This window comes from Nannospalax galili, unplaced genomic scaffold (genome assembly GCF_000622305.1).
Source record: "Nannospalax galili isolate Female #2095 unplaced genomic scaffold, S.galili_v1.0 scaffold1398, whole genome shotgun sequence".
In the NCBI taxonomy this organism is placed as follows: domain Eukaryota; kingdom Metazoa; phylum Chordata; class Mammalia; order Rodentia; family Spalacidae; genus Nannospalax; species Nannospalax galili.
Window position 1 is genome coordinate 524,793 of NW_008342016.1, and position 25,974 is coordinate 550,766.

A 25,974-nucleotide genomic window follows, 5' to 3' on the forward strand; every position below is an offset into this window, starting at 1 on the left:
TAACTTATTTTTGAAAAGTTTTACATTTTAATATGGACTTTTCTATTGTGTAAAATATTTATATCCAACAGAGCTGTTACTGTGTTTGCAGAATCTGCCCCCCTTTCTCACTACTGAGCCTTGTGCCATTCAGGTGCAAGGGTGACTCTTGTGGTACAATTAATGCTATCAAATAATTTTCTATATTTTTGCACTCTACAAATAAAATCTAGTTGATTGTCCTCTTAACTCCTTCACCCCACTTTTTGTTTTATAAAAAAGGCCAGCAAAGCAAGGGTATGGGATGCCTATAAATGTTTAGCATGGGGCTGCTCTTTTGACAACCCTAACAGAAGAACACTACTTAAACTCTTACTATTTCCCCCATAGCTACTTTGAAACTCTTTAAGATTTGGAAAGTCTTTGTCTATAAAGCTTAACAGATAAATCTCTGGGATCAGATAACACAAAGGTCTTTTTCTTAGTATGGATTTAAAAATACATGTTATTAGAAATTCCTTCTTAAATAGTACGTACCTTCCTTGGCGCTCAAATACTTTATGACATATTTTTAAACACAATACTGACTTTAAGACATAATAACTTGTCTGAAATATATAACATTATACAGTTTGACTACTCAGTCTTGGCTATCCTTAATGTGGGCTTCTGGTCAGTCTCTAAGGAATCCTGGATTATAACTATACTACTTTTAACATCAGGGAAAAAAAAAATGTTAAGAATCCATTGTGGATATTTGTTTCAAGATAATCCAAACAGTCATATGTGCACTGCACTATTCATTCTGTATAGCTACAAAGCCAAATGTATCTTACTGTAATAATAATGGGAAATTATTATGAGGCATCACTTTATTCAGTACAAATAGCATGGAGTAGCTACTGAGTTTATCAAGAAGCTACCTTGGTAAAAGAATTGACACTATGTTGACAAATACTAAAGTACAAAACTTTCTAGAGGCTATGCTGTTAGAGTTTTGAAGTATTTTTCAAATGAGGCAGATTTTGTGTTTGTTGGATGTTCCATGTTTATTTAGAAGAGAAATTACAGAATAAAAGGCCACACATCACAAATGTAGCAAAATACAACACACAAAATTCTGAATGAACTTTGGATGTGTTTTAGTGTTTAACTCTGTAAGCTATCAAATTTTGAAACTTTCTATTCTACTCTATATGGCAATGTTATACATGCCAAATTAAAATAATGTGAGCAGTAAACTGATCTAAAGCCACCTGAATAGAAAGAAACCAGAGTCATAAACATGCTACAGCCTATCATGGTACATATACAGAAGAATGCATCCTTTTGACATTTCATATTCACAGCTATGAAAGTTAGAGAAGTTAGCTCAAGTTTAAAAGAACAAAGACCATGCAGAATTAACACTTAATGCAATATAGATTGATGGCCAAAACAGGGTAATCTTAATATGCCAATACTAATATTTTTGTAATCTGTCTAGCTTAAGGGACCTACACAAGTAGTATGTTTTAATAAGAATTTTTTTTAATTTTAGAAAAAGGTAATAACAATATTCTCCAAAAACCAACAAAAATTGAAAATTACAATCTGATTTTCCAAGGTATAGTTTCTGTCAAATGCTGTATAACAGCAACTCAAGCTCAATCAGCAAATAAACTAAAAAAAAAAAAAAAAAAAAAAAAATCCTTTACAGACACACGGGTCCATGAATTTTTTTTAAATATTTTATTATTTTTTATTTTACGTGTCTGAGTATTTTGCCTACCACGAGTGTGCAATGCCCCACAGAGGCCAGAAGAGGGTGGTCGGTCGACTGAAACTGAAGTTATGGACAGTTGTTAGCTGCCATGTGGGTTCTGGGAATTGAACCTGGGTCCTCTGGAAGAACAGCATCCGATTTTTATACTTCACAGAAAGACATGTAAAATATTAGTAAGAAACAAGCCATGGCTGGAATTACAAAGAATAAGATCTGAAGCACAAGACAGACAACCAAAGTACAAATAACTGTAAAAAGCAATGATTTAAGATCACTATTAGGATCCTGCTTCTGTGTCATTAAAGAAATTCCTGCGAGTCTATCTATTATAAATGCCATCAGAAAAATCTATACAAAATTTATTCTAGTGGCTTCTCAAGTTAATTTAACTCTAAGAAACACAAGCTTTTGTAACAATGTATCACAAACAACAGTTAAGCATGTTTCCAAATGGCTGATTAAGCAAAGTAGGCTGCTACTGGCTGTTGCAAAACAAAAATGAATACATGAGAGTGTAACATAGCACACAGTATTACACCAAAGTGTTTTTCTCATTTCAAGTTTATTAAAACTTTAGCAGTACAAATTATCCACGTAGCAGATTATCAAAAGATCAACTCAATGAAGTCCACATAAAAAAAAGGAAAGGAAAAAAAGGACAAACATAAAACCCCAAAACAATGAAAACAACAAAAAGGAGATTTAATACCAAGTCTCTAAAACTTAAAATTTGAGACAAGAAGGAAGTTTACACAACTCACTCATCCACTTTTGTCTTCATCTGTTCCGGGGCTTGATTCATGATCAAATTTTTTATTTTTGTCATGTAAATGGTCATTTTCTTGACCCTTTGATTTTTGGCTTTCTTTTTCCACTGGGGATCTGGTCTTCTCATCCTCCTTACTTTTCAATGTGAAGGCCTTTAATTCATTGTCCTGGCTGCTTTGTTTTATTTTGGATACTGGACTTTGATCTCGATCTCTCTCAGCCCTTTTCTCCCTGTTATTTGAGCTAGTATGGTCACGACTTTTAGAGTACATTCTCTTCTCACTCTCAGAATTCTCCTTTCTGTGTGAACTCCTACTTTCTTGGTTTCTGTATTTTTCTTTGTTTCTACTTTGACTTTCTTCTCTCTCTGAGCTCCGTGAATCTCTCCTCCTCCTCCTCCTCTCTTTACTCCTCGACCTTCCTGGAGTTCTCCTCTCTCGGCTCCGAGAGCGTCCTCTCCTCCTGTGTTCCTGCTCCCGGTGTCTATGGTACTCCTTGCTTCTGCTGCGATCTCTGTCGTGGCTCCTAGACCGTACTCTTCTGCTCCTGTCCCTACTTCGGCTTCGCTCTCTTGTTCTGCTGTTGTAACTGTGCTTACTTTTAGTTAGGTCGCGGTCTCTACTCCGTGAGTGTGCTCGTCTATCCTTTTCTTTACTTTTGCTGTGGTCATGCTCATTACTTTTTGATTCTAACTGTTTAGAATTCTCTTTACTTCTACTCCTTTCCTGATCTTTTCCTTTAGAATCAGACTGCTTTTCTTTTTCTTTAATATTCTCATGATCCCTTTCTTTACTCCTTGACCTCACCCACTTTTCTTCGTGTCTGTTATGCTTTGATTCTGTCTCCTTACTCTTAGATTTCTCTTTGCTCTTACTCCTACTTTTGGATTTGCCCCTTTTCTTCACTTTGTTTTTATTATATTTATCATCTTTTTCTGAATTTCTTCTGATGTCTCTCTCTTTACTGTCAGATTTGTGGTCTTTAACTTTCTTTTCCTTTTCTATTTTTCTGTTTGGACTCTCAGACATGTGTCTATGATCAGTCATTTTTTTCTCCTTTACTCTAACTGGGCTCCTTTGATTCTCTTTTGTTTCATTCAACTCACTCCTAAAAAGCAAGAGAATAAAAAGGATTTTGGGAAATGTTAGGAAAGGATAGCACAGTGATAAGCTATAATAATACTGTATTTTCCAGAGTATACAGAAATAAAAAGGCTACTAATAAAAATAACACACAATAGTTTAAAATATCATATTTGAAGTAACAGTTATATCTTACTTATCTCCTTTGATCCATCTTTCACCACTTGACACCCTCATTCTTTGAGCTCTCTGCATCTCTTGCCTCCAATGTGGAGGAGTTTCACTACGTCTAAAACGATCCCTTGATCTGGATCTGGAAGGAGTTCGATAACGCTTAAGAAAATAAAAGGGGGAAAAAGACCATATAAAAATTTAAAAGCAATACAACAGCTAAGGCACATGTTTAAGTTTATGTTGAGATAAAATATGAGATTTCTATACTTTCTGAAATTATTAAAATTAAGATGAGTAAAAATACACTTAGCACACATCAGACCCTAGAATCTATACTCAGCATAAACAAAATATCTCAACTTTCAGGCAAAGAAAAATCAATGAGGCAGACAAACATTAACCACAGAAACTGTAGCCACCAATCTAGGATATATATTAGCTCCTACAAAATTTCGATTTTCTGTTTGAATGCTACATATATTTCACTTTCCAAAGTAAACATAATTAAGAAAAGAGAGTAAAACATAGATGTTCCTTTGTTCAACCAACATTATATAGAAAAAAATATCCATGAACCAAGATACATTAGATTTTACTCTTTTGGAACTTTCATTCTACAAGGTTAGAGGAACAAACTGGATAGATAAGTAAACATATATCCAACTACAATGTATAACAAGAGAAAAGGTGTTCAGAGAATGGGAAAGAAATAGACCTGATCTAGTTATAGGAATGTGATCATGTGAGAAACATAAAAGCTGAAAATGAAGCAATGTTTTTGCTTAGCTACCTGGGCAAGGGTGAAGAACAGGAAAGGAGACAAGGATAGACAAAACATAGGGCAAAACATTAAGACAGAAGACACACTATATTCAAAGTTCTGGGTCAGAAACATTGTTTTAGAAATGGTCAGAAGACAGGTTAAGTATGTCTGAAGCGAAAACTTGCAAGAGAAGACTCAATAATATGGATGAGGGAAGCAAGGATAAGTGTTTGTAAGGCAGTCTGTGGACTTATCCTATAGCAAATGGTAAAAGAGTAATATAATCAGATTTCTTTTCCCAGTGCTGGGGATCAAACCCAAGTTCTTCTGCATGTTAAGCAACTGCTCTGCCACTGAGCTACATCTCTAGCCTAGAATTACATTTTTACCCAACTATTCTGACTACCATTAAATACATTATCTTTTTTTTACTTTTATCCCTTCACAAACATTATATAGTAGATTTATCCAGAGACTATGTGACATTGGTTTTTTGTTGTTGTTTGATTGTTTTTTGCTTTTTTTTTTTTGGGGGGGGTCTTCCTGTAGCCCCAGATGACCTGGAATTTGCTATGTAGACTAGGCTGGCCTTGAACTCAGAGAGATCTGCCTGTCTTCACCTCTCAAGTGCTAAGACTAAAGGTGTGCACCACTACACCTGATATAACTACTTTCATAGCTACTAGAATGCATGCTTATATTTGTGATTTGACTATTCCTCACCTTTAATTTCTAAAAGGGTATATATTGATATAATGCACAAAAACAAAAGCTCTTTGGGGGCCTCAAAAGTTAAAAAAGCACAGCACTAGAGAGGCAGAGGCAAGGCGATCTCTTTAAGTTCCAGGCCAGTTGGGGCTACAGATACAGAGAGATCCTGTCTACTCGTACTCCTTCTCCTTCCCTGAAAGGATTTAAACAGTACTGAAACAACAACAAAAAGCTAAGAACTCTCAAAATATAAGTTAGTAGTAGCATATATATTTCAGAGGACTGAGGAGATATAATGACAAGAGTTGAGGATAAATAAATTCTGAGATTAAAGACACTACACCTGGCTCCATTTATTTTTGAGGCAGGATATCATGCTGTACCCATGTTGGCCTGGAACTCACTATGCAGAATATGACTGGCCTCAAACTCATGGTAATCTTTCTACCTTAATCTCCTGAGTGCTAGGATTACAGGTGTGAGCCACTACACCCAGTTACCAATACCATTTTATAACATGAAAATATATAATCTAAACTCTTTAAGGAAGAGAAATGGAATATTATTAACATTTCTGACAAAGAATCACCTACCCTCGGTCCTCTTCCTTTAATTTTCCTGCCAGATCTAGTAACTAAGAGTCGTCTCTGGTATGAAGCAGGCTGGGAATTAGGTGGATTGCTAGAAATAAGCAAAGGGAAAATTACAACATATTTGTAAAAATGAATCTGGATAATATAGCTTTACTTATCTAAACAAATTTAAAATTCTTAATATAATGAGCAACTCTTAATCTGAAATGCTATCAGATCCCAGTATGTACCTGAAATAGTATGGGAACATTTTTTTTTTTCAAATGTCAATGGACAGAGTTTCTGGTAGTTAGGAATCAGAAATGTTGCTAGAGGCTTGTAATGTGCACATATGGATGAATGACTACTCCACCCTAAAACACCGTAAGGCTCTGTTTAGCATGGCTATTAAATGTTCATTACTGCCTATGGCTATACCACCCTGATCCTGTGAGTGATCCTGAAGGAAAAAAAAAAACAAAAACACCACCACTAAGATGAAGCTAAGGGAAATCAGTATGTAATAGCCCAGAGGAAAAAAGGAAAAGTGGGGTATGGGAGAGAGGGAACAATTTAAAAAATTTATTATACTTTTTTTTTTTTTTTTTTTTTTTTTCAGACAGTATCTCCCTACAACCCAGGCTGGCCTGGAACTCACTGTGTAGACCAGGCTGGCCTTGAACTCACAGAGATCCGCTTGCCTCTGCCTCCCAAGTGCTGGGACTACAGGTGTGCACCACCATGCCCTGCTTTAATCTTCATTTTTTTAAACAACGTTCTTTCACATGCAACAGAAAAATAAACCCAATCAAAATCACTCCAAATTTCAAGCAACTCTATTTTTGAATTTATTTATTTAAATTTAGAATTTTATTTTCTGGATGCTACAACTGTATTTATAATCATAAGAAAAAGATCTCAATTTTTTAAAAATTTCTTTTTATTTATTATTTTTATTTTATGTATATGCATGTAGGTCAGTGCACCCATGTTGTGCAATGCCTGTTAAGGACAGGAGAGGCTGTCAGGTCCCCTGGAACTGCAGTTATAGACAGCTGTTAGCTGCCGCTGGGATTCGAACCTGGGTCTTTTGCGAGAACAGTCAGTTGTTCTTAACTGCTGAGCCATCTCTCCAGCTCCCTCAATTTCTTTTAACTTTTGAATATAATTACTTAAATGACTCATAAAATGGATTTATGCAGAAAAATGCTCAAAGCACTTGAAGGTAACAACTTTCATTACAATATTATGAACCAGGGAAAGAAAACAAGACTTTTCTCTTTATACAAATTTATAAAACAAGATTAATTTTCCTTTTTGTGTGTTTGTGTTTGTAATGTATGTGTACGCAAATGCACATGCACTTATTTGTGTGTGGGGGCCAGAGGTCAACCCTGGGTATCATCCTGTAGGAGCCATCTATCTTATTTTCTGTGACAGGGTCTCATTGGCCTGGAGCTCACAAACAGGATAAGCTGGTTGGTCGGTACACCTCATGGATCCAGACCTGGCTTTTTCACATTAATCCTGGGAATGAAACTCAGGTCCTCAAACTTGCATGGCACATACTTTAATAGCTGAGCTATCTTGACAGCAAAAATCATAGTTGTTTTAAAACTTAATATAGGTGCTGGTGAGATGACTCAGCAGTTTCAAGCAGGTACTCCTCTTGTAGAGGATGAAATTCAGTTTCCAGCACCTATGTCTGGTGGCTCATAACTGCCTGTAATTCCACAAGATCTGAATCCTAGGGCATCCATGGGCAACTGCACTCACTTGCACAGTTATAGTACATACACGCATATATATACAAGCGTATATACATACATAATTACATATATATATATACACACACATATATATATATATACACACACACACACACACACATATAATTTTAAAAAAGAATGTGAGGTTGAGGTCAGCCTGGTCTATATAGCGAGTTCCAGGACAGCTGTACTACAGGGAGGTCTCAAAAAGACAAAACAACAACAACAGTAACAACAAACAGGAGCTTTACTAGCATTCTTTTTTAAAAATTTCTAAATTAAAAGAGGATTTCCATCTTGGGATAAGGTTACCAGTTCAATATTGTCTAAAATAAATATGATTCAAAAGAAAAGTTCTATGGAAAGGTAAAACAACACATCCACATACCACTCTCTTTCTCTTTCTCTGTTTTTCCTTTCCTTGTCATCAGCTTTAGGAGGACTTTTCCTCATTAGGAATCTATTTTCTGGTATAGGAGGGATCTCTTCTGGACGGACAGTAGACTGTGGCTGTGCTTCAAGATTATCAGCCTCACTTTCACTAGATGCACTTAAAAGAAACACCCAAAATAAGTTACAGTTGGTTACTACACACCTCCCTAAAATCTCCAGTTGTTGGTATTTCTTTTTAAATAAATATTTTTAATTAAAAAAAAATCTAATTTATTGCATACATGCTACAGTGAGTATGTGGAGGTCAGAGGACGCTTGTGGGAGTTGGTTCTCTCCTTCCACTATTGTGGACCCAGGGGATTGAATTCAGATTGTCATGCTTTGTGGCAAGTCCCTTTAGCCACTAAGTCATCTCATCCACCCAGCATCTCTTTTCTTTATATAACAACATATATGCCATCCTATTCTTCCCAAAGATGTGATCACTTGGCAAAAATCTTCCCCCATTACCCTGACTGATCAACCAAAAACCCATTTGTTATCATATTCAAAAACACTTTTCCATAGGATAGAGCTAAAGTATGAAACTCTGTAGGGCATGTATTCCAATAACTTTTAAACATGGGGTAAAGAAATTTAGTTGCTTTTTAGGTAATAGGCATATAAAGGTTAAGTTTTAATATAAATACATTTCAAACAAAACAGAAAATAAATATGCAATCATTATTGGCTTTCTATTCTTACATACTATTGTAAGAGCAAGAGAAAAAGGACTATACATATTGTTACAGAAAATGAGGAACAGAATTGCTAGTTTCCTCTAATTCTATTCATTCCACAATTCTATTTTTTTCAAAAATCCCCAAACCTGGCATTGTGGCCTGCACCTGCAATCTTAGCTATGGGAGGCTAGGGCGGAAGGACCATGAGTTTGGACAACTTAAGTGAGACTAGCTCAATAACAATAAAGCCCGTATATTATTAAACCAAATGCAATGGTTGAGAAAACACAAACTTAACTGAGGTCTATTAAAAAAAAAAAAAAAAAAAAAAAAAAAAAAAAAACCTAATTTGATGATGTAAGAATGATCTTAGCTGGGCGTGGTGGTGCACGCCTTTAATCTCAGCACTTGGGAGGCAGAGGCAGGAGGTTCTTTGTGAGTTTGAGGACAGCCTGGTCTACACAGTGAGTTCCAGGACAGCTGGGGCTATAAGGAGACCCTGTCTCAAAAAGACAAAAAAATAAAGAATGATCTTATAAAGCTACAAAGCATTTCCATTTTAGTGCTTTTAGATAACTGATTCAAAATCTCAAGACTTAAAGCTAGTATTACAAAAGTAAAGACCTTTTCTTGCTTTTCTTTCGCTTCTTCTTTTCTTTCTTATGTTTCCGGGAGTTTTTCCTGTGTTTCTTTTTTCTTTTTTTTGATTTCTCTTCAGAAGCACTTTCAGAATCCGAAGAATCAGAAGAGGACTGAGAATCACTAGAGCTATCTGAATCACTGGATGATGATGACGATGATGATTTATGTCTTTTCTTTTCTTCTTTCTTAACTTTAGAAACAAAAGGTTTCAATAATTTTAGACAAACTTTCTAAGCAAAAATTTTTCTGTAGATTCTTATTAAGTCCAGTATTAAATACTTAGTCTACCCAGTTATTGGAAGTGAGAAATACAGTAAAACATAACTCAGGATTACAACCTAGATTGCCAGATTCATGGGGCAAAATTCTATTGCGTCAAAGTTTTTTCAAAATAAGGGTAAAATTCCAAATCAAGTTAATTTTAAGATTTGAATAGAAAGTTTAAAGACACACAGAGTAATATTAAGACTCCCAGATAATAAATTTATTGTTTTCTGTTTGTTTTTCCCTGTTATCAAGACTGGAGGTAAAACCGGAGGAGGGCTATGGCAGAAAAATTGTGTGTAGAAAAAGCATTCCATTTGTATGGGGCTTATGCTTCAATGATTAAGAAATATAGCTTTAGTTGAAATGTAATCTCATAACCAGAGAAGTAATTTACAAATAACCATGTTTTAGAGTCACTACAAAGTCTCCTCAATTTGAAATTTTGAGCTAGGGAAACAATTTTAATTATTTTATTATTATTGTGTGCTAGGTTGTTATGGAAAAGTATGTGTGCGTGTGTGCACGTGTGTGTGTCACAATCAGAGGACAATTTGTGAAGTCAGATTTTTCCTTCCACTTTTATGTAGGTTTGGAGACTGAGCTCCTAGGTCTTTAGGCTTATATGGTGAGCAGCACTTTTACCCACTACGCAATCTTGCCAGCCCCAGAAATAATTTTAAAGTGTCCAAAATGGCAAATGCTTTAAGGAACAGGCAATTAACATTAACTAAATTAACATGGCATATCCCACAGGAATTGATGGAAGCTATAACTCAGTAGGTAAACTGCTAACTCAAACCAGAATGGATCTGAAGAGGTTTATTTAGGTCAAAGATGTGTCAACACACAGATAGACAGATAAAGGGATCTTTAAAAATTTCAAAATTGAATCAGATAAAATTTCTAGCTCCATCTGAAATAGAAGAACAGCAGAAGAAGGCTATGAAAGTAGAACTATGGGAAAGGCTACACGACAAATGACCTAGCTGTGTGGCAAACTCCTAGGCTCAAGTGATTCTGTACCCCAGCCTCCCAAGTAGCTCGGGACAGTTTTGTCATCTTGCCTGGCACAAAGTAACAAAAATTTTTTTTAGTATTTTAATGTGTATATGTGTATTGCCTGCATGTAGGTAAGTGCACCCATGTCATGCAATGCCCACGGAGGACAGAAGAGGCTGTCAGATCCCCTGGAACTGGAGTTACAGACAGTTAGCTGCCACGTGGGTGCTGGGATTTGAACCTGGGTCTTCTGCAAGAACAAACCAGTGTTCTTAACCTCTGAAACAATTTTTAAGATCAATTTTAGTGTTCAAAGTTTATGTGAACAGAGGTTCACACAACAAAAATATTAACATTAACAACCACAAATCTGTCTGAATATTGCCAAGTTTTCAATATACAAGAGTATGTGTGTATAATTATGGCATTCATTATCTTTTTAAAGTCTTGCTGACAATGTTTATCTGGAATTTGCTTCAAAGAAATAGGAAAGCAGCCTGGTGTGGTGGTCCATGTCCAGCACTCAGGAAATAGAAGCAGGTGAATCTGTGAGATTGAAGCCAGCCTGGTCTACATAGTGAGCACCAGGCCAGCTGGGGCTACAGGGAGACCCTGTCTCAAAAAACAAACAAACAAAGCAACTGGAAAGTAGCTGAGTATTGTGACTCATGCACATCTAGGAATTTGAATCCAGCCTGGCAATACAAGACCCGATCTATTGGGACAAAAAGAGGGGTGGGGGTGGGTAGCAGGAGATGGGTAAAACAAGACTGGCTATGAGTAAACTGTTTAAACTGGGTGATGAATATGCATAATTACACTATTCATTTGTGTATATATTAATATTTGCACTAATAAAATTCAACAATGTTAAAGAAAATATATCTATATATATGGACTGTTTAATGGCTGCCTGGTTATAGGACCATATAAGTCTTAACATTTATTGGAACACATTAAATCCAAGACAAGGCTCTTGCTGATGTCACTATGCATTGACCAAGGACTTAAATGGTTCACTGTCACTATCTGGTGATGATGAAAATGGCACTAGAGCAAAACACAGCATTAAAGTTCAAGACTCCAAAAGCAATGATTTTAATAAACAACAGAGGCCCATACTTACCTGGTCTGTTTGTCTAGACACAAAATACATTAAGAATAAAATGCTTGAGGTATATGCTAGCCATGTCTAGGCATCACAACATCTCTGAAATGCTACTGCTATACCAGTCATGCTATTTCCTATCTGTATCCGTTTTCAAAGTTTAGGCAACCTAGTGTGGGATGAACCCATAGTGTCTCATGAATCCAGCTGTTAATCTGAACCCCTGACCATTGCAGTTGGAAAAACTGAGAATCTTCTGTGTACTTATAATAAGCCAAAAACTGGAAGGGTTGGGGATAGGGGGTATTAAACTAAAGCTGTATATTGAAGAAAACAAATTTACAATGAATACAAGTAGGCCTAAGAAGTATTTAGGACCATATGTTAATGCAAGCAAAATGAAAACAATCTACAAAACACAAAATATTCCTATCAAAATTGTGACAAAACTTTATCAAACATTTTACTCATTAACAAACTTTCATTTACCAGCACCAATTTTTTACTTTGCATTGGAATTCCTTCCTATGAAAAACATATCAGCTGATTTCTTATTTTGTGTGTATGTGTATGCATACAATGTCTTGTGTATACACATGCCATAGTACAAGTCTGGTGTCGTGGAGATGGGTTTCTCCTTCCACCTTTATGTGGGTTCCTGGAGACAAACTCTGGTTGCCAGGTTTTTGCAGCAAGTCCTTTTACCCACTGAGCCACTTCACTGGGTCCAGCAGTCGATTTATTTTAAAAGCAAGCCCATTCTTCTCATCACGTGTATAAGATACAACTTACTTTTTAAGAAAACAGAAAACCAGAAAGAAACTGAGATCTTTTTTTAAAATGTTTTATTTATTATTTTTATTTTATGTGTATGAGTGTTATGTCTGCACCCATGTTGTGCACCCGTAAGTTGTGCAATGCCCTCAGAGGAAAGAAGAGACTGCTGCACCCCTGGAACTGGAGTTATGGACAGTTGTTAGCTGCCATGTGGGTGCTGGGATTCGAACCTGGGTCTTCTGCAAGAACAGTCAGTGTTCTTAACCGCTGAGCCATTTCTCCAGCCTGAGATCTTTTTAAAAAAAATATACTTTATTTGGGGCTGAAGAAATAGCTTAGGAGTTAAGAGCACTGACTACTTTAGCAGAGGACTTGAGTTCAATTCCTAGCAACCACATGGCAGTTAACAAATGTCCAGAACTCCAGTTCCAGGGGAATCAGATGCCCTCTTATTATATCATTATATTATTATATTATTTTTATTTTATGTGTACGTATATTGCCTGTATGTGTGTAAGTGTACCCATGTTGTGCAGTGCCTGCAGAGGTCAGAAGGAGGTGTCACATTCCCCTGGAACTGGAGTTATGGACAACTGTTACCTGCCATGTTAGCTGACTTCTACCTTTTAAAAACTTTATATGTATGGGGACTGGAGAGATGGCTCAGTGGTTAAGAGCACTGACTGCTCTAGCAGAGGACGTGGGGTTTGATTCTTAGCACCCACATGACAGTTAACAACTGTCCATAACTCCAGTTCCAGGAGATCCAACGCCCTCTTCTGACCTCCCCCAGCACTGCAGGACACAGGTGCACCTACCCATATGCAAGCAATACACCAATACACATAAAAACAAACAAAAAAGACTTTATGTGTATGAGTGTTTTTCCCAAGTGCACCATGTGTGTCTAATGCCTGAGAATTTCAACAGAGGGCATTGGATCCTCTGAAACTGAAGTTCTGCATGGCTATTAGCTGACACATGGGTGCTGGGAACTGAACCCAGGTACTCTGAAAGTGCAGCCAGTGCTCTTAACCACTGAGCCATCTTTCCAGCTCCAGAGATCTATTTCTATAGCAATGTAATATGTTCAATTTTTAGATATTAACTATAAAAAGAAAAGAAATTATAGACAGGCATGGTGGTGCATCTCTTTAATCCCAGTACTTGGGAGGCAGAGGGAAAGGCAGGTGGGTATCTGTGAATTCAAGGCCAGCCTGCTCTACATAGTGAGTCCCAGGCCAGCTGGAGCTGCAGGGAGACCCTGTCTCAAAAGAAACAAAAAAATAAATGAATAGAATATGTACTAAACCAAATGAGATGATGAATTGTAGAGCATATCACGAAGTGCTGGAGAAAACTTACATTAAGACATGAGCCCTATCATCACAGAGCTTACACTCTATTTTGGAAAATAAGGCCAACAGCAAACATCATCAGAAAATAGAACATATACTTCAATGATAAATTTACTAAAGTTCTTTGACTATAAAGTATATATGGATTTCAAGAGGAAGATAATTGATAAGAAAAAGAGTAAAGCAGAAAAGATTCGGGGGAGGTCCACTCTGTTTTGCTGTTAACACAGCATACATATTCCTAATAAGCACTGCATCATGAAACATAATAGTAAGGGGGCTGGAGAGATGGCTGAGTGTTTAAGAACACTGGGTGTTCTTGCAGAAGACCTGGGTTCAAATCTCAGAACCCACATGGCAGCTAACTGTCCAAAACTCCAGTTCCAGGGGATCCGATGGCCTCTTCTGTCCTCTGCAGGCATTGCACGGCACAGGGGCACTTACCTACACACAGGCAATACATGCATATACATAAAATAAAAATAATAGGCTGGGCATGGTGGCATATGCCTTTAATCCCAGCACTAGGGAGGCAGAGGCAGGCGGGTCTCTGTGAGTTCAAGGCCAGCCTGGTCTACATAGTGAGTTCCAGGACAGCTGGGGCTACAGGGAGACCCTGTCTCAAAAAGACCAAAAATAAATAAATAAATAATAAAAAAAATAACAGTAAGAACAACATGGCTTGAGTACTGTGCACATATCTATAATTCTAGCACTTGGTGGGCTGAGGCAAGGGTATAGAAAAGAACAAATTTGGGATCAGCCTGGTAAGTAAGTCCTTGTGTGTGTCAAAGAAACAACAACAAAAAATCCAATAACCTATGGAAAAAAAATTCAGGCGCACTCAAAACCTTCATTAGTGACACATTAAACAGCAAAAAAGGATAGGAAACAAAAACAGTAGTTTAATTTGATTAAATAACTAAAAAGTAAAAAACAGAGTCACAAATGACACCAAAAAATTATCAGGGGTTTGTTCATGAAAGATCATAAGTATTATAGCTGTGATATACTTTTTGCATATTTCTATGAAGATATTCGTCAGGTAAGGCTTACCACATTCACTTAGTATTTCTTGCAGACAAGATTATGCATGAGCAAATATGAAATTGGGAATACGTTCAAATTATTTTCTAATATATCAACTGTACTGGAACAAATGCGTATTTTCAAAACAGGCAGTCTAGCAGATATGACCCATGTAAGAATGTAAAATAGAGGCTCAAGAAAGTAGTAGAGAATAATTATTTGCACAACACAGATAAAAGGCTAAATGTTGTGCCAACTTCTTTACAAGAATAATTTCATTTACAGATGAGTAGATTGTGGATTAAAAAGATGTCTACGGGACTGGAGAAAAGTAGTTTAGTGGTTAAGAGCACTGGCTGCTCTTGTAGATGACCTGGGTTTGGTTCCCAGTACTCACATGGTGGATTACAACCATATGAAACTCCAGTTCTAGAGGTCTGATGCTCTCTTCTGGCCTCTGTGAGCACTGAACACACATAAATAAATTTTAAAATCTTAAAAAATAAAATTTCTAGGGGTCTGGAGGTGGTTCAGTGGTTAAGAGAGCTTTTGGCTCTTCCTGAGGAAGTTCTCAATACCCACATCAGGTGGATCACACCTGTAACTCCATATCTGGCCTCCTCAGGCAGGTGCACGAATACACACACGTACCACTAGACTATTCGATAGAGAAACCCACAATCCAAAATTGCCAATGGACAGATTTTAGGGGTCTTTTGCTTGTTTTTCTGAGACAAGTTCTCACTATATAGTCCAAGCTGGGCTTGGCTTCAATTTGCAGTCTTCCAGCCTCAACTTTACCAGTACCAGAATTACAGGTGTGTTCATGGGACCACTCCTGATATTCTGGCCTCTATAGAGTCACTTTCACATAAATACATACATATAAAGATTAGAAGCTAGGATCTGCGTATGAGAAAACATGCAGTATTTATCCTTTTGAGCCTGGGTTATATCACTTTTTATAGTACCTTCTAACTCCATCTATATCTTGCAACTTTCCTATCATTCTTTGCAGTTGAATAAAATTTCAGTCTGAGTATGTACCACATTTATACAATCATCTTTTGTGGACACTGGGTGGATTCTGATTCCTCACTATTGAAATATAACAGTAATAAAGACAGATGCACACATCTCTGTATATGCCCAGGAATGGTACAGTTGGGTCAGATGGTAGTTCTTTTAACTTTCTGAGGAACCTCTGTACTGATTTCCTCAGTAGCTACACCACTTTACATTTCCCCAAAAGCAAATAAAGGTTTCTCTTTCCCCATATCTTTGCCAGCATTTGCTGTCATTTGTTTTCTTGACAGCAGCCATTCTTATTAGGTGAGGTAGATCTCAAAGTAGTCCCGTTCTTTGTACTGTGATTACAAATTGGCTATCATACCCACCTGACTTTATATGGGTTGTGAGGAACCAAACAAAGGTCTTCATGCTTGTTGTGCAAGTGCTTTACCTGTTGAGCCATCTCCCCAGGAACCCCTCCCCCCTTTTTATTACATTTTTGTGATTTTCACCCAATTATAATTTGATGGCATTTAGATCCTTTTCCACCTCCCCCCCCGACCCCTTCCACCAAATTTAACAAACGAACACACACACACACACAGACACACACAGACACAGACACACACACACACACACAAATATGGCCTATACAGAGAACAAGAAGTCATGGGGTACTTACTTATCCTTGAATAGAACAGCTATTTCAAATCTCTGTCTCCCAAGGATCAGGGATCATTGTCAAAAAGGAAGCTGAGAGATTTTAAGAGCCAGAGAGGGTGGATGACAAAGAAACAGTCTTCCAGACACCTGGTCATTTACTTTTATGAACTCAACAGTAATGGTGTCAGCATGCACAAGTACTATGTAAGCTCAAACCAGACAAAATCCCAGAATAGACATGGGCAAGAAAGAAAAAAATCCCAACCCAACCTAAGGAACTTTTGGCAATTGATGGCTGCTAGACAGAGTTGGAACTCTTAATGGCCTAGTGAATGGATCAACACTGAAAGACGTTGGAGGACACAAATCATTGCCCGTCCCTTTTTTAAGTGCTTAAGTGCATCCTAAAGTAAACCCTTTTCTGCTCTCAGAAGGGATGGTTAGGTAGGACTAATTTTTATTTCTGTCAATACTTGCTTTATACCCAATAAAAAGGATGAAAAATGTGCACCATTCCTACTCGCTCCTCATATCCCCAGCAACATCAACAAAGACCAAGAAGAAATTTTGGATTTCGAATCAGCTCCCCAACACCCCATCCCCTGTACTGGCACAAGACCAACACTGAGAAAAGGCAGCTGGTGAAAGGGACTCTTTAAATCTATATATGAAATCCTACAGACCCCCAAGTTTGAAACTGTGCAGAATTAATATGGCAAAAGTTCTTAAAAGTACTGAAGAGCACCTGGATTTCTCAGCTGAACTCTGAGCACCACATAAACAAAACAAATGAAAAAGCATTACTGAAACCACAGTCCACAAAAGTAGGTAGGACATTCACGCTACACCTAAATAGGTGATTACCTACAAAAACAAACAAAATAACAGAAAACATGGACAAACTCCAATGTCTCATAATACTCCAGTGTCTCATCACACAATACCCAAAATGTGTAGAGTACCATTTTTAAAAATCACTTATATTAAGAGCCAGGAAAAATTACAACTTAAGTGAGAAAAGTCAGACAAAAGACCTCAAAGAAGCCACGCGTGGTGGTGCATACTTTCAGTCCCAGCACTTGGGAGGCAGAGGCAGGCAGAACTCTGTGAATTCAAGGCCAGCCTGGTCTACATAGCAAGTGCCAAGCCAGATGGGGCCACAGGGAAATCCTGTCTCAAAAAGACCAAAGGGGAACACCAAAAAAAAAGACAACAAACTAAAGATGCTGAAATTAGCTGAGAAGTTATTAAAAAAACCCATTTTCGCCAGGTGTTGTAGAACATGCCTTTGATCCTAGTACTGAGAAGGCACAGGCAGGTGGATCTCTGTAAGATACAGATCAGTCTGGTATACATAGTGAGTTCCAGGTCAGCTTAGGCTACAGGGAGACCCTGTCTCAAACAAACAAATAACAACAAACCATTCTATCATCACAAAAATGCTTCAAGCTAAGTCAGACACATGGGTATACCTATAGTTCTAGCTGCTCAGGAGGCTGAGGTAGGAGGATCACTGCACCCAGAAATTCAAAATCTGAGCAACCCAGTGAGGCACAATCTCAGAAATAAGGAAAAGGAAAACAAAAAAGAAAGCCCCAATAAACAAATGACTGACATTTCAAGAATTTTTTAAAAAGAGGGCTGGAGAGATGGCTAAGTGGCTTAAAGCACTGCCTGCTCTTGCAGAGGACCTAGGCTGAGTTCCCAACATCCACATGACAGCTAACAACTCTCCATAACCCCAGTTCCAGGGGATTGGACACCCTCTTCTAGCCTCTGCAGGCATTGCATGAAAAGGGTATACTGACATACATACAAGCAAAACACTCAAAACATAAAATAAACATAAATTTAAAAAAATTTAAGGATATAAAGTACAAAATGGAAATGTCAAAACTAAAACATGCAATGTTTGAAATAAAAAACTCACTAGATAGTCTCAACAATAAAGGGGAATGGGTTGGTGAGTTTAAAATACAATAACAAAAAAAATCTAAATAACACAAAGACACTGAACAACAAAAAATTAAGAAAAGCTGGGTTTTGGGAGGCTGAGGTAGGAGAACTGTGAGTTCAATATCACCCTGGGCTAAACAATGAGAACCCATCAGAAAAGGGGTGGAGGTAGGGGAGGAGTAAATCCTCAAAGACCTGTGCAATAATTATTAACAAAACATCTAACATGTTATGAGTCTAAGAAAGAAAGAGAAAAAAATGTAAATAACAGCAGAAAACAGCCTACACCCAGCCAAAGATGTAAACATACAAATTCAAGAAGCTGAGTAAACTTCAAACATACCAAGATACATCAGAACGTCAAACTTCTAAAAACAAAGGTCAGGGGCTGGAGAGATGGCTCAGCAGTTTAGAGTACTGACTGCTCTTGCAAAGGATCTGGGTTCAATTCCCAGCACTCACATGGTGGCTAACAACCATCCTAATTCCAGTTCCAGGGACTCCAATGCCCCCTTCTGACCTCCGCAGTCACTGCATGACCCAGGCGCACTTACACAGATGCAGGCAATACATTCATATACATAAAATAAAAACAATAAATGAAATACTAAAAATAACTAAGGTCAGGTCTGTTGCACACATCTATAACCCCAGTTGTCAGATGGAAGAAAATGAAGAATCACAAATTTGAGGCAAGTTTGAGCAACAAAGCTGGACTGTCTCAAAATAAGTATGAGGTATGCAATAGCTGAGGGAGTATTAAAAGAAGTTTGTGAAAAATTTCAGTACACTTTAAATTTAACATTAGTCCAGTATTTTCAGGTACAAGCAAATGAAACACTTCACTCAAACAGGAAAGCCTATTATCAAAACGATTACAGATAGCAAGTGCTGGTGAATATGTAAAGACAACAACCCTTTCAACTATAGGTAGAAATGTAAATCAGTATAGTCTTTAAAAAAAAAATAGAACTACAGGGCTGGAGTACAGCTCAGTGGTAAAGTTTGCTTAGCACATATAAGTTCCTGAGTTCAATCCCCAGCATTTCAAAGCAGGAACAAAATTAAAAATTAACTCTAGAGCCGGGCATGGTGGCTCACACCTTTAACCCCAGCACTCAGGAGGCAGAGGCAGGCAGATCTCTGTGAGTTCAAGGCCAGCCTGGTCTACATAGTGAGTTCCAGGACAGCTGGGGCTACAGGGAGACCCTGTCTCAAAAAGACAAAAAAAAAAAAACAACAAAAAAAACCACCCAAAAAATCTAGTGTGACCCAGTAATCCCTCCACTGGTTATATATCCAGAGAAGATGAAGCTGGGTGGAGTGGCACATACCCTCTAATTCCAGAATTAAGGGGGTGGAGGCCTGGCTATTTGATTTTGAGGTTAGCTTGGGCTATGTGAGACAGAAAATAAAACAAGAAATAAAATAAAATTATTATGGCAAAGAGCCATCTACAGTCCCATATTCACTGTAGCACTATTCATGATTAACAAGAAACCACCTACCTACATTTCCATCAGTTTGGAAACAGATAAAGAAAATGTGATACAATATGCACAATGGAATAATTTCTACCCATTGTGTTAAGATTTTTCATTGCTGTAACCAAATATCTGAGAAAATTCATTTAGCAAAGAATTGGTTCATAGTTTGAGATGTTTCAGTTTATGAAATTGGCTGGATCCATAATTCTTAGGCTTGTGCATCTATCATTGCAGAAGAGGATGGAAGATCAGATATACTCAGTGCATAGCAATTAGGAAGCAGAGAGACAGGAAGGGGGCAGCAATAAGGTCTGTCCCAATGATTCACTTCCTCCAAGCAGGCCACCCTCTCCAAAATGCCACAATTTGTGAATCCATGGAGGAATCAATCCACTGATTAGGTTGGAGTCCTCAGGATCCAATAAGGAAAAGAAAAAAACAACACAAATCAGCTTTCTATGTTATTTCTTGTTAGTTTACTTAAAATACACTTTTTGCTTATGTGTTCCCTCATCTGTACCTGGGGTTGGGGTTAGGGTGGTATGATATCAATTAGGTATAAAAGTTACTGTTATGGTTGGGTGTGGTGGAGCACACCTTTAACCGCAGCACTCTGGAGGGAAAGGCGGAGGCAGGTGGTTCATTGTGAGTCGAAGACCAGCCTGGTCTACATAGTGAGTTCCAGGCCAGCTGGGACTACAGGGAGACCCTGCCTCAAAAATTCAACAACAACAAAAGTTATTAAATGATGTAAGGGCTAAAAATAAACTTCAGGACATCTTTTCTTTCTTTTTTGAGACAAGGTCTCCCTGTAGCCCTAGCTGTCCTGGAACTCACTATGTAGACCAGGCTGGCCTTGAACTCACAAAGATCTGCCTGCCTCTGCCTCCCAAGTGCTGGGACTATAGGCATGTGCCACCACACCCAGCTCAGGACATCTTCTTTATAAAAGCTTAAAGAAAGAAAATCCCTTATTTGGGATTTACAGACTTCATACCAATGAATTTAATTTGAAGCCTCAACAGTAAAGTCTAAATCACCATACTTGAAATAAAGGATAGAACTATTTCCCAAATAGTCTCCTTTTCAGAAAATTCACAATACTTGTCTATTCTAAACAGTTTTCTAAGTTTAACATCACTAATTTCTAGTATAATAAAAGCCAGAAACACTTTCATGCGACTCTGAAAAAGAATGTCAACACAAAAATGAGTTTCTGGTGTTCCTCTTTATCTCCTAAATACACAGACTTTTCTACTTACAGAGGGTCCTACCCAAAAAAAACAAATCATAAAGAACACATGGCAGCCAACAACTGTCCATAACTCCAGTTCCAGGAGATCTGACAGCCTTGTCTGTCCTCCCCAGGCATTGCACATGCATACACTTACCTACACACAGGCAATACACACATGCACATAAAATAAAAATGATAAATAAAGAAAAATTTGAAAACAAAACAGGTAGGGTAGCATATAATCCCAGCACTTGGAATGATGAGGCAGCAAGACTGTCACAAGATCAAGACAGGCCTGGGCAAAAGTGAGTTCCAGAAAAGTTGGGCTGCAGTGACACCCTGTCTCAAATTCAATCAACCAATCAAAAAAAACAAACAAACAAAAAAAACCACATCATTGCTCAGATATATGTTTAATGTGCTTAACCTATCACATCTTTTTCTAGCAACACAAGTACACTGGACAGTATTCCTGTGACTATGTGGCTGAGAACTACAGCTTACTTCTGCCCATTATCACAAAAAGGTGCTGCAACATTGCAACACTGTCATACAGTAACACAGATAGTATATACACATTAGATTTTGTTCACAGATGAAAATTCCTTCCCCACGGCAGGCTACAGAAACTAAAATTTCTCTTTCCTAAAGCAGGTCAATAAATATAATCTCTAGTTTTCTTAAAAGGTCATGAAACTTTCTGAGCTTCTGTGTCTTAACATTCTCATTTTAGAAGAGATCCTGTTTTGTACCTAGTAAGAAGGAATGCAACATGGAAAAACCAAGATTGGGCCAGAAAGATGGATCAGGAGATAAAGGTGTTTGCCACCAAGCCAGATAATCTGAGTTTGATCCTTGGGACCTACATGGTAGAAGCAGAGGTTGACTCCCACAATTTGTTTTCTGGCCTCCACGTGTGTTATGACATGCATACATGCATATGAGCACACACACATACATGCACACAAAATAAAAACTTTGTAAAATTTTGGAAAGAAAAAATGACCAAGAAGAATCTGTATAGACAAGTCTTGATGGGTTCTCTCCTCACTCTATTAGCATTAAATCATATCTTTTTTGTTCCATCACATTCTTACAGTTGTACCTGTATCAATCATGCCTATGTAGTGAAGTCTCCATAAAAATTCAAAACATGGTTCAGAGACCTTCTAGATAGTACAGAAGGCATGGAAACTGAAACTCTTCCTCCATACCTTGCCCCATACAACTCTTCATCTGTAACCTTAGTAAGATTCTTTAAAATGAAATATGTAGGGGATGAAGAGTTGGCTCAGCAGTTCAGAGCACCTGCTACTCTTGCAGAGGGTTTGGTTCCCAGCATCCACATGGAGGCTCACAACAGTCTGTAACTCCAGTATCAGGGGATCCAATGCCTTCTTCTGGCCTCCTCAGGCATCAGGCACGTACCTGATGCACATATATACATGTAGGCAAAACATACACATAAAATAAAAGTAAGTAAATCTAAAAACAAAGGAACAAAAGTGCTGAGTGTATGAGCTGCTTCAGCAAATTAGCTAGGAAATGGTTGTGGAAGCCGTGGTTTATCATGGCTGGTCAGTCAGAAGCACCAGTAAAACAAACTATGGTTTACAAATGCTGTCAAAGGGAGTGGAATGGGGGACAACAGTCTTGAGGACTGAGCTCTTTACCTATGGAATCTGATGGATAGCATCAGAACTGAATTAGGTTCAAGAATGCCTGGATGTTATCCATTACAGAACTAAAAGCTTGTTTGATGCCTATGGTGAACTCCCCCCGCCCCCCCCCCCCGACCACTACAGGTGTCAGAAATATCTGTGAGCATATAGTAGAAAAGTGTGAGGAGTAAGGATGTGGCTCTATGATACGTGCCTAATGTGAGGCCCAGCATTACAAAAACAGAGTTTAACTTTGTTGTTACACTATATTATCAGGTCCACTTATCACTACCTTTAGAAGAGCTCAAAATCCCAAAATAGCTAACTGGTATATGGAAAAACAAACAACAACCAAAAAACATTTAATATCACTAATTCTGAGAAATGCCAATTAAAACCACAAAGAGATACCACCTCATTATCTGTTAAGAATGGCCATTAACAAAATGATGAAAGTAAGTGTTGACAAGGATGTAGAGAAAATGGAACTTGCATTCTGTTGGTGGGAATGTAAAGTAGTGTGATAAGCAGTGTGGTGGTTCCTCGAAACAAAACCAGAACCATTCATGACTCAGCAAGTTCACTACTAGATATAGATCCAAAGAAAATAAAAATACGTCAGGGAGACATCTGTGCTCTGATGTTCACTACAGTATTATCCATGTAGTCTAGACAGAGAATCACTATGTGTCCATCAAAAGATGAACATCCCCGTCCCCCCAATGGTCTTTTAGAGACAAGGTTTCCCTGTAGCCCCAGCTGGACTGGAACTCCCTACGTAGACCAGGCTGGCTGGCCTTGATCTCACAGAGATCTGCCCGCCTCTGCCTCCCAAGTACTAAAGATGGACAGATTTTAAAAGGTGGGATGCTCATACACAATGAAATTCTACTCAGCCTTAAAAAAGAAGGGAATTCTGTCCTTTCTGGTAACATGAATAAACCTAGATGACACTGTTAGGGGAAATGAAAACCAACCACAGAAAGAAAAATACAACATGGTATCACTGAATCTAAAAAATGGTTGGGCCAGTGAGATGGCTCAGTGATTTACAGCACTTTCTGCTGCTCTTCCAAAGGGCCTGAGTTCAATTTTCAGCACTCACACAGGGAAGCTCACAATCACCTGTAACTCCAGCTCCAGGAAATGTTGCCCTCCTCTGACCTCCGCAGGCACCTGCACTCACATGCCAAGCACGCACACAGACACACACAGACACAGACACTCACACGTACACACAATAAAAAGTAAATCTTAAAAAAAAAAAAGATGAGGGCTGGAGAGGTGGAGAGAATACTGGTTGTTCTTACAGAAGACCTGGGTTCGAATCCCAGCACCCACATGGCAGCTAACAACCGTCCTACGGACTCCAGTCCCAGGGGATCCGACAGCCTCTTCTGACTTCTGTGGGCATTCCGTGGCATGGGTGCACTGACCTACATGCAGGCAACACACACATACACTTAAAATAAAAAAAATAATAAAAAAAAAAGAAGATGATGGTTACCAGGAGTTTAAGGGAGGAAGTAGAGAAATACTGGTCAGAGTACACAGTAGGTGATGTAGCAGTGTATTTGATATATACAAAGCCCTGGGTTTAATCCCTAGCACCATTTATATCAATTAGGTATGACAGAACATCCCTGTAATCTCATTTCTTGAGAGGCTAAGGTAAGCAGACAGAGAGCTCAAGGCCATATCTCAAAAAAAAGCCTATATTCATAAAAATTTAAAAGGTTCCAGGTGTGGTACACATGCCTTTATTAGACCTCTGAGAATTCAAACCCAGACTGTTCTACATAGTTAGTTCCAGGCCAGCCAGAGCTACATAGTGAGATGCCTGTCTCAAAAACCCAAAACCAAAACCAAAACCAAAACCAACCAACCAACCAAACAAACAAAAGGCTAAGTATATAGGCACAGACCTTTAATCTCAGCACTGAGGAGGCAAAGGCAGGCAGATCTCTGTAAATTCCAAGCCAACCTAGCATGCATAGCAAGTTCCAGGCCAACCTGGGTCTATACAGCAAGATCCAGACCAGCCAGGATAACCCAGTGAGACCCTATCTAAAAATAAGTAAAATAAAAACTTAAGAGGCAAAGCATAGTAACACACACCTGTAATCTCAGCACTTGAAAGGCACAGACAATAAGATCGACAAGTTCTGAGGAATAATACTAAGGTTATACTCTGGTCTATACACCCCGCCCCCCCACACACACAAGAAAGAAAAAAAAATATTTAAACACAAACTCTCAAGTTTATATACACTTTCATATAACTTTTATGCCAATGATTTAGAATATCTCTGCTTATCTGAGCAAGAATTCTCTGAAATACACACTTGCTCTTACCTTTAGATTTGGGAATTAGCTCTCCGCAACTGAGTATCCGTACCTCAGCAAATGGTTTGCTGGCTGCATCTGTTTTCTGGTTTTCAATCTCTCTCACAACTTCCTGACCAGAGATCACTTGCCCAAAGACAACATGATGCCTAAAGAGTCAAGTAAAGATGACTAAATAAAAGTTTTCTTATTTTAATAGCAACTTAAAGCATGTTGTAAAATATTAAAATAACCTTTACCCATCTAAATGAGGAGTTGGTTTCGTTGTTCTTTAGGAAGTCATCAGATAGAAGAATAAAAACAAAGTCAGAGAAAAACAAAGTTAGCATCTCTAAAAAGAAAAAGAAAATGAGTGCATTGGAAACAAAGAAATCATATTATCATAACAACAGAATCACATCACTTTAACAGAGTGGAATGTGTTATGTTTAAAACCTTTATCTGAATATAAAAACAATATTTATTGTTGAAGACCTAAGTGTGGCTGACATTTTAGTGTTATTTCTTTCCATTTATGTTTCTTACACGTAACTGAGTTCTTATTAAATATTCATTATGTTTTGCTGTATTGACAATATCAAAATTTATCAAACCGACATGGTGGCGCACGCCTTTAATCCCAGCACTTGGGAGGCAGAGGCAGGCAGATCTTTGTGAGTTTGAGGCCAGCCTGGTCTACATAGTGAGTTCCAGGACAGCTGGGGCTACAGGGAGACCCTGTCTCAAAAAGACAAA

At 38.0% G+C, this 25,974-nt stretch overlaps 1 protein-coding gene across 10 annotated transcripts in view; it reads right to left on the reverse strand.

Moving 5' to 3' along the window:
- Positions 1 to 2,287: 2,287 nt before the first annotated feature.
- Positions 2,288 to 25,974, reverse strand: part of Ppig (peptidylprolyl isomerase G) — a 40,209-nt gene continuing 16,522 nt past the window's right edge. For all 10 annotated transcript variants that reach the window (XM_029565780.1, XM_008837801.2, XM_008837799.2 and 7 more), the window contains 7 exons: positions 25,479 to 25,508; positions 25,249 to 25,388; positions 9,323 to 9,530; positions 7,972 to 8,133; positions 5,836 to 5,923; positions 3,791 to 3,927; positions 2,288 to 3,619 (listed from right to left, as the gene is read on the reverse strand). In XM_029565780.1, coding sequence (XP_029421640.1) covers positions 2,506 to 3,619; positions 3,791 to 3,927; positions 5,836 to 5,923; positions 7,972 to 8,133; positions 9,323 to 9,530; positions 25,249 to 25,388; positions 25,479 to 25,508 — 1,879 coding nt within the window. In that variant the 3' untranslated portion in view covers positions 2,288 to 2,505. The remainder of the gene's footprint in view (positions 3,620 to 3,790; positions 3,928 to 5,835; positions 5,924 to 7,971; positions 8,134 to 9,322; positions 9,531 to 25,248; positions 25,389 to 25,478; positions 25,509 to 25,974) is intronic.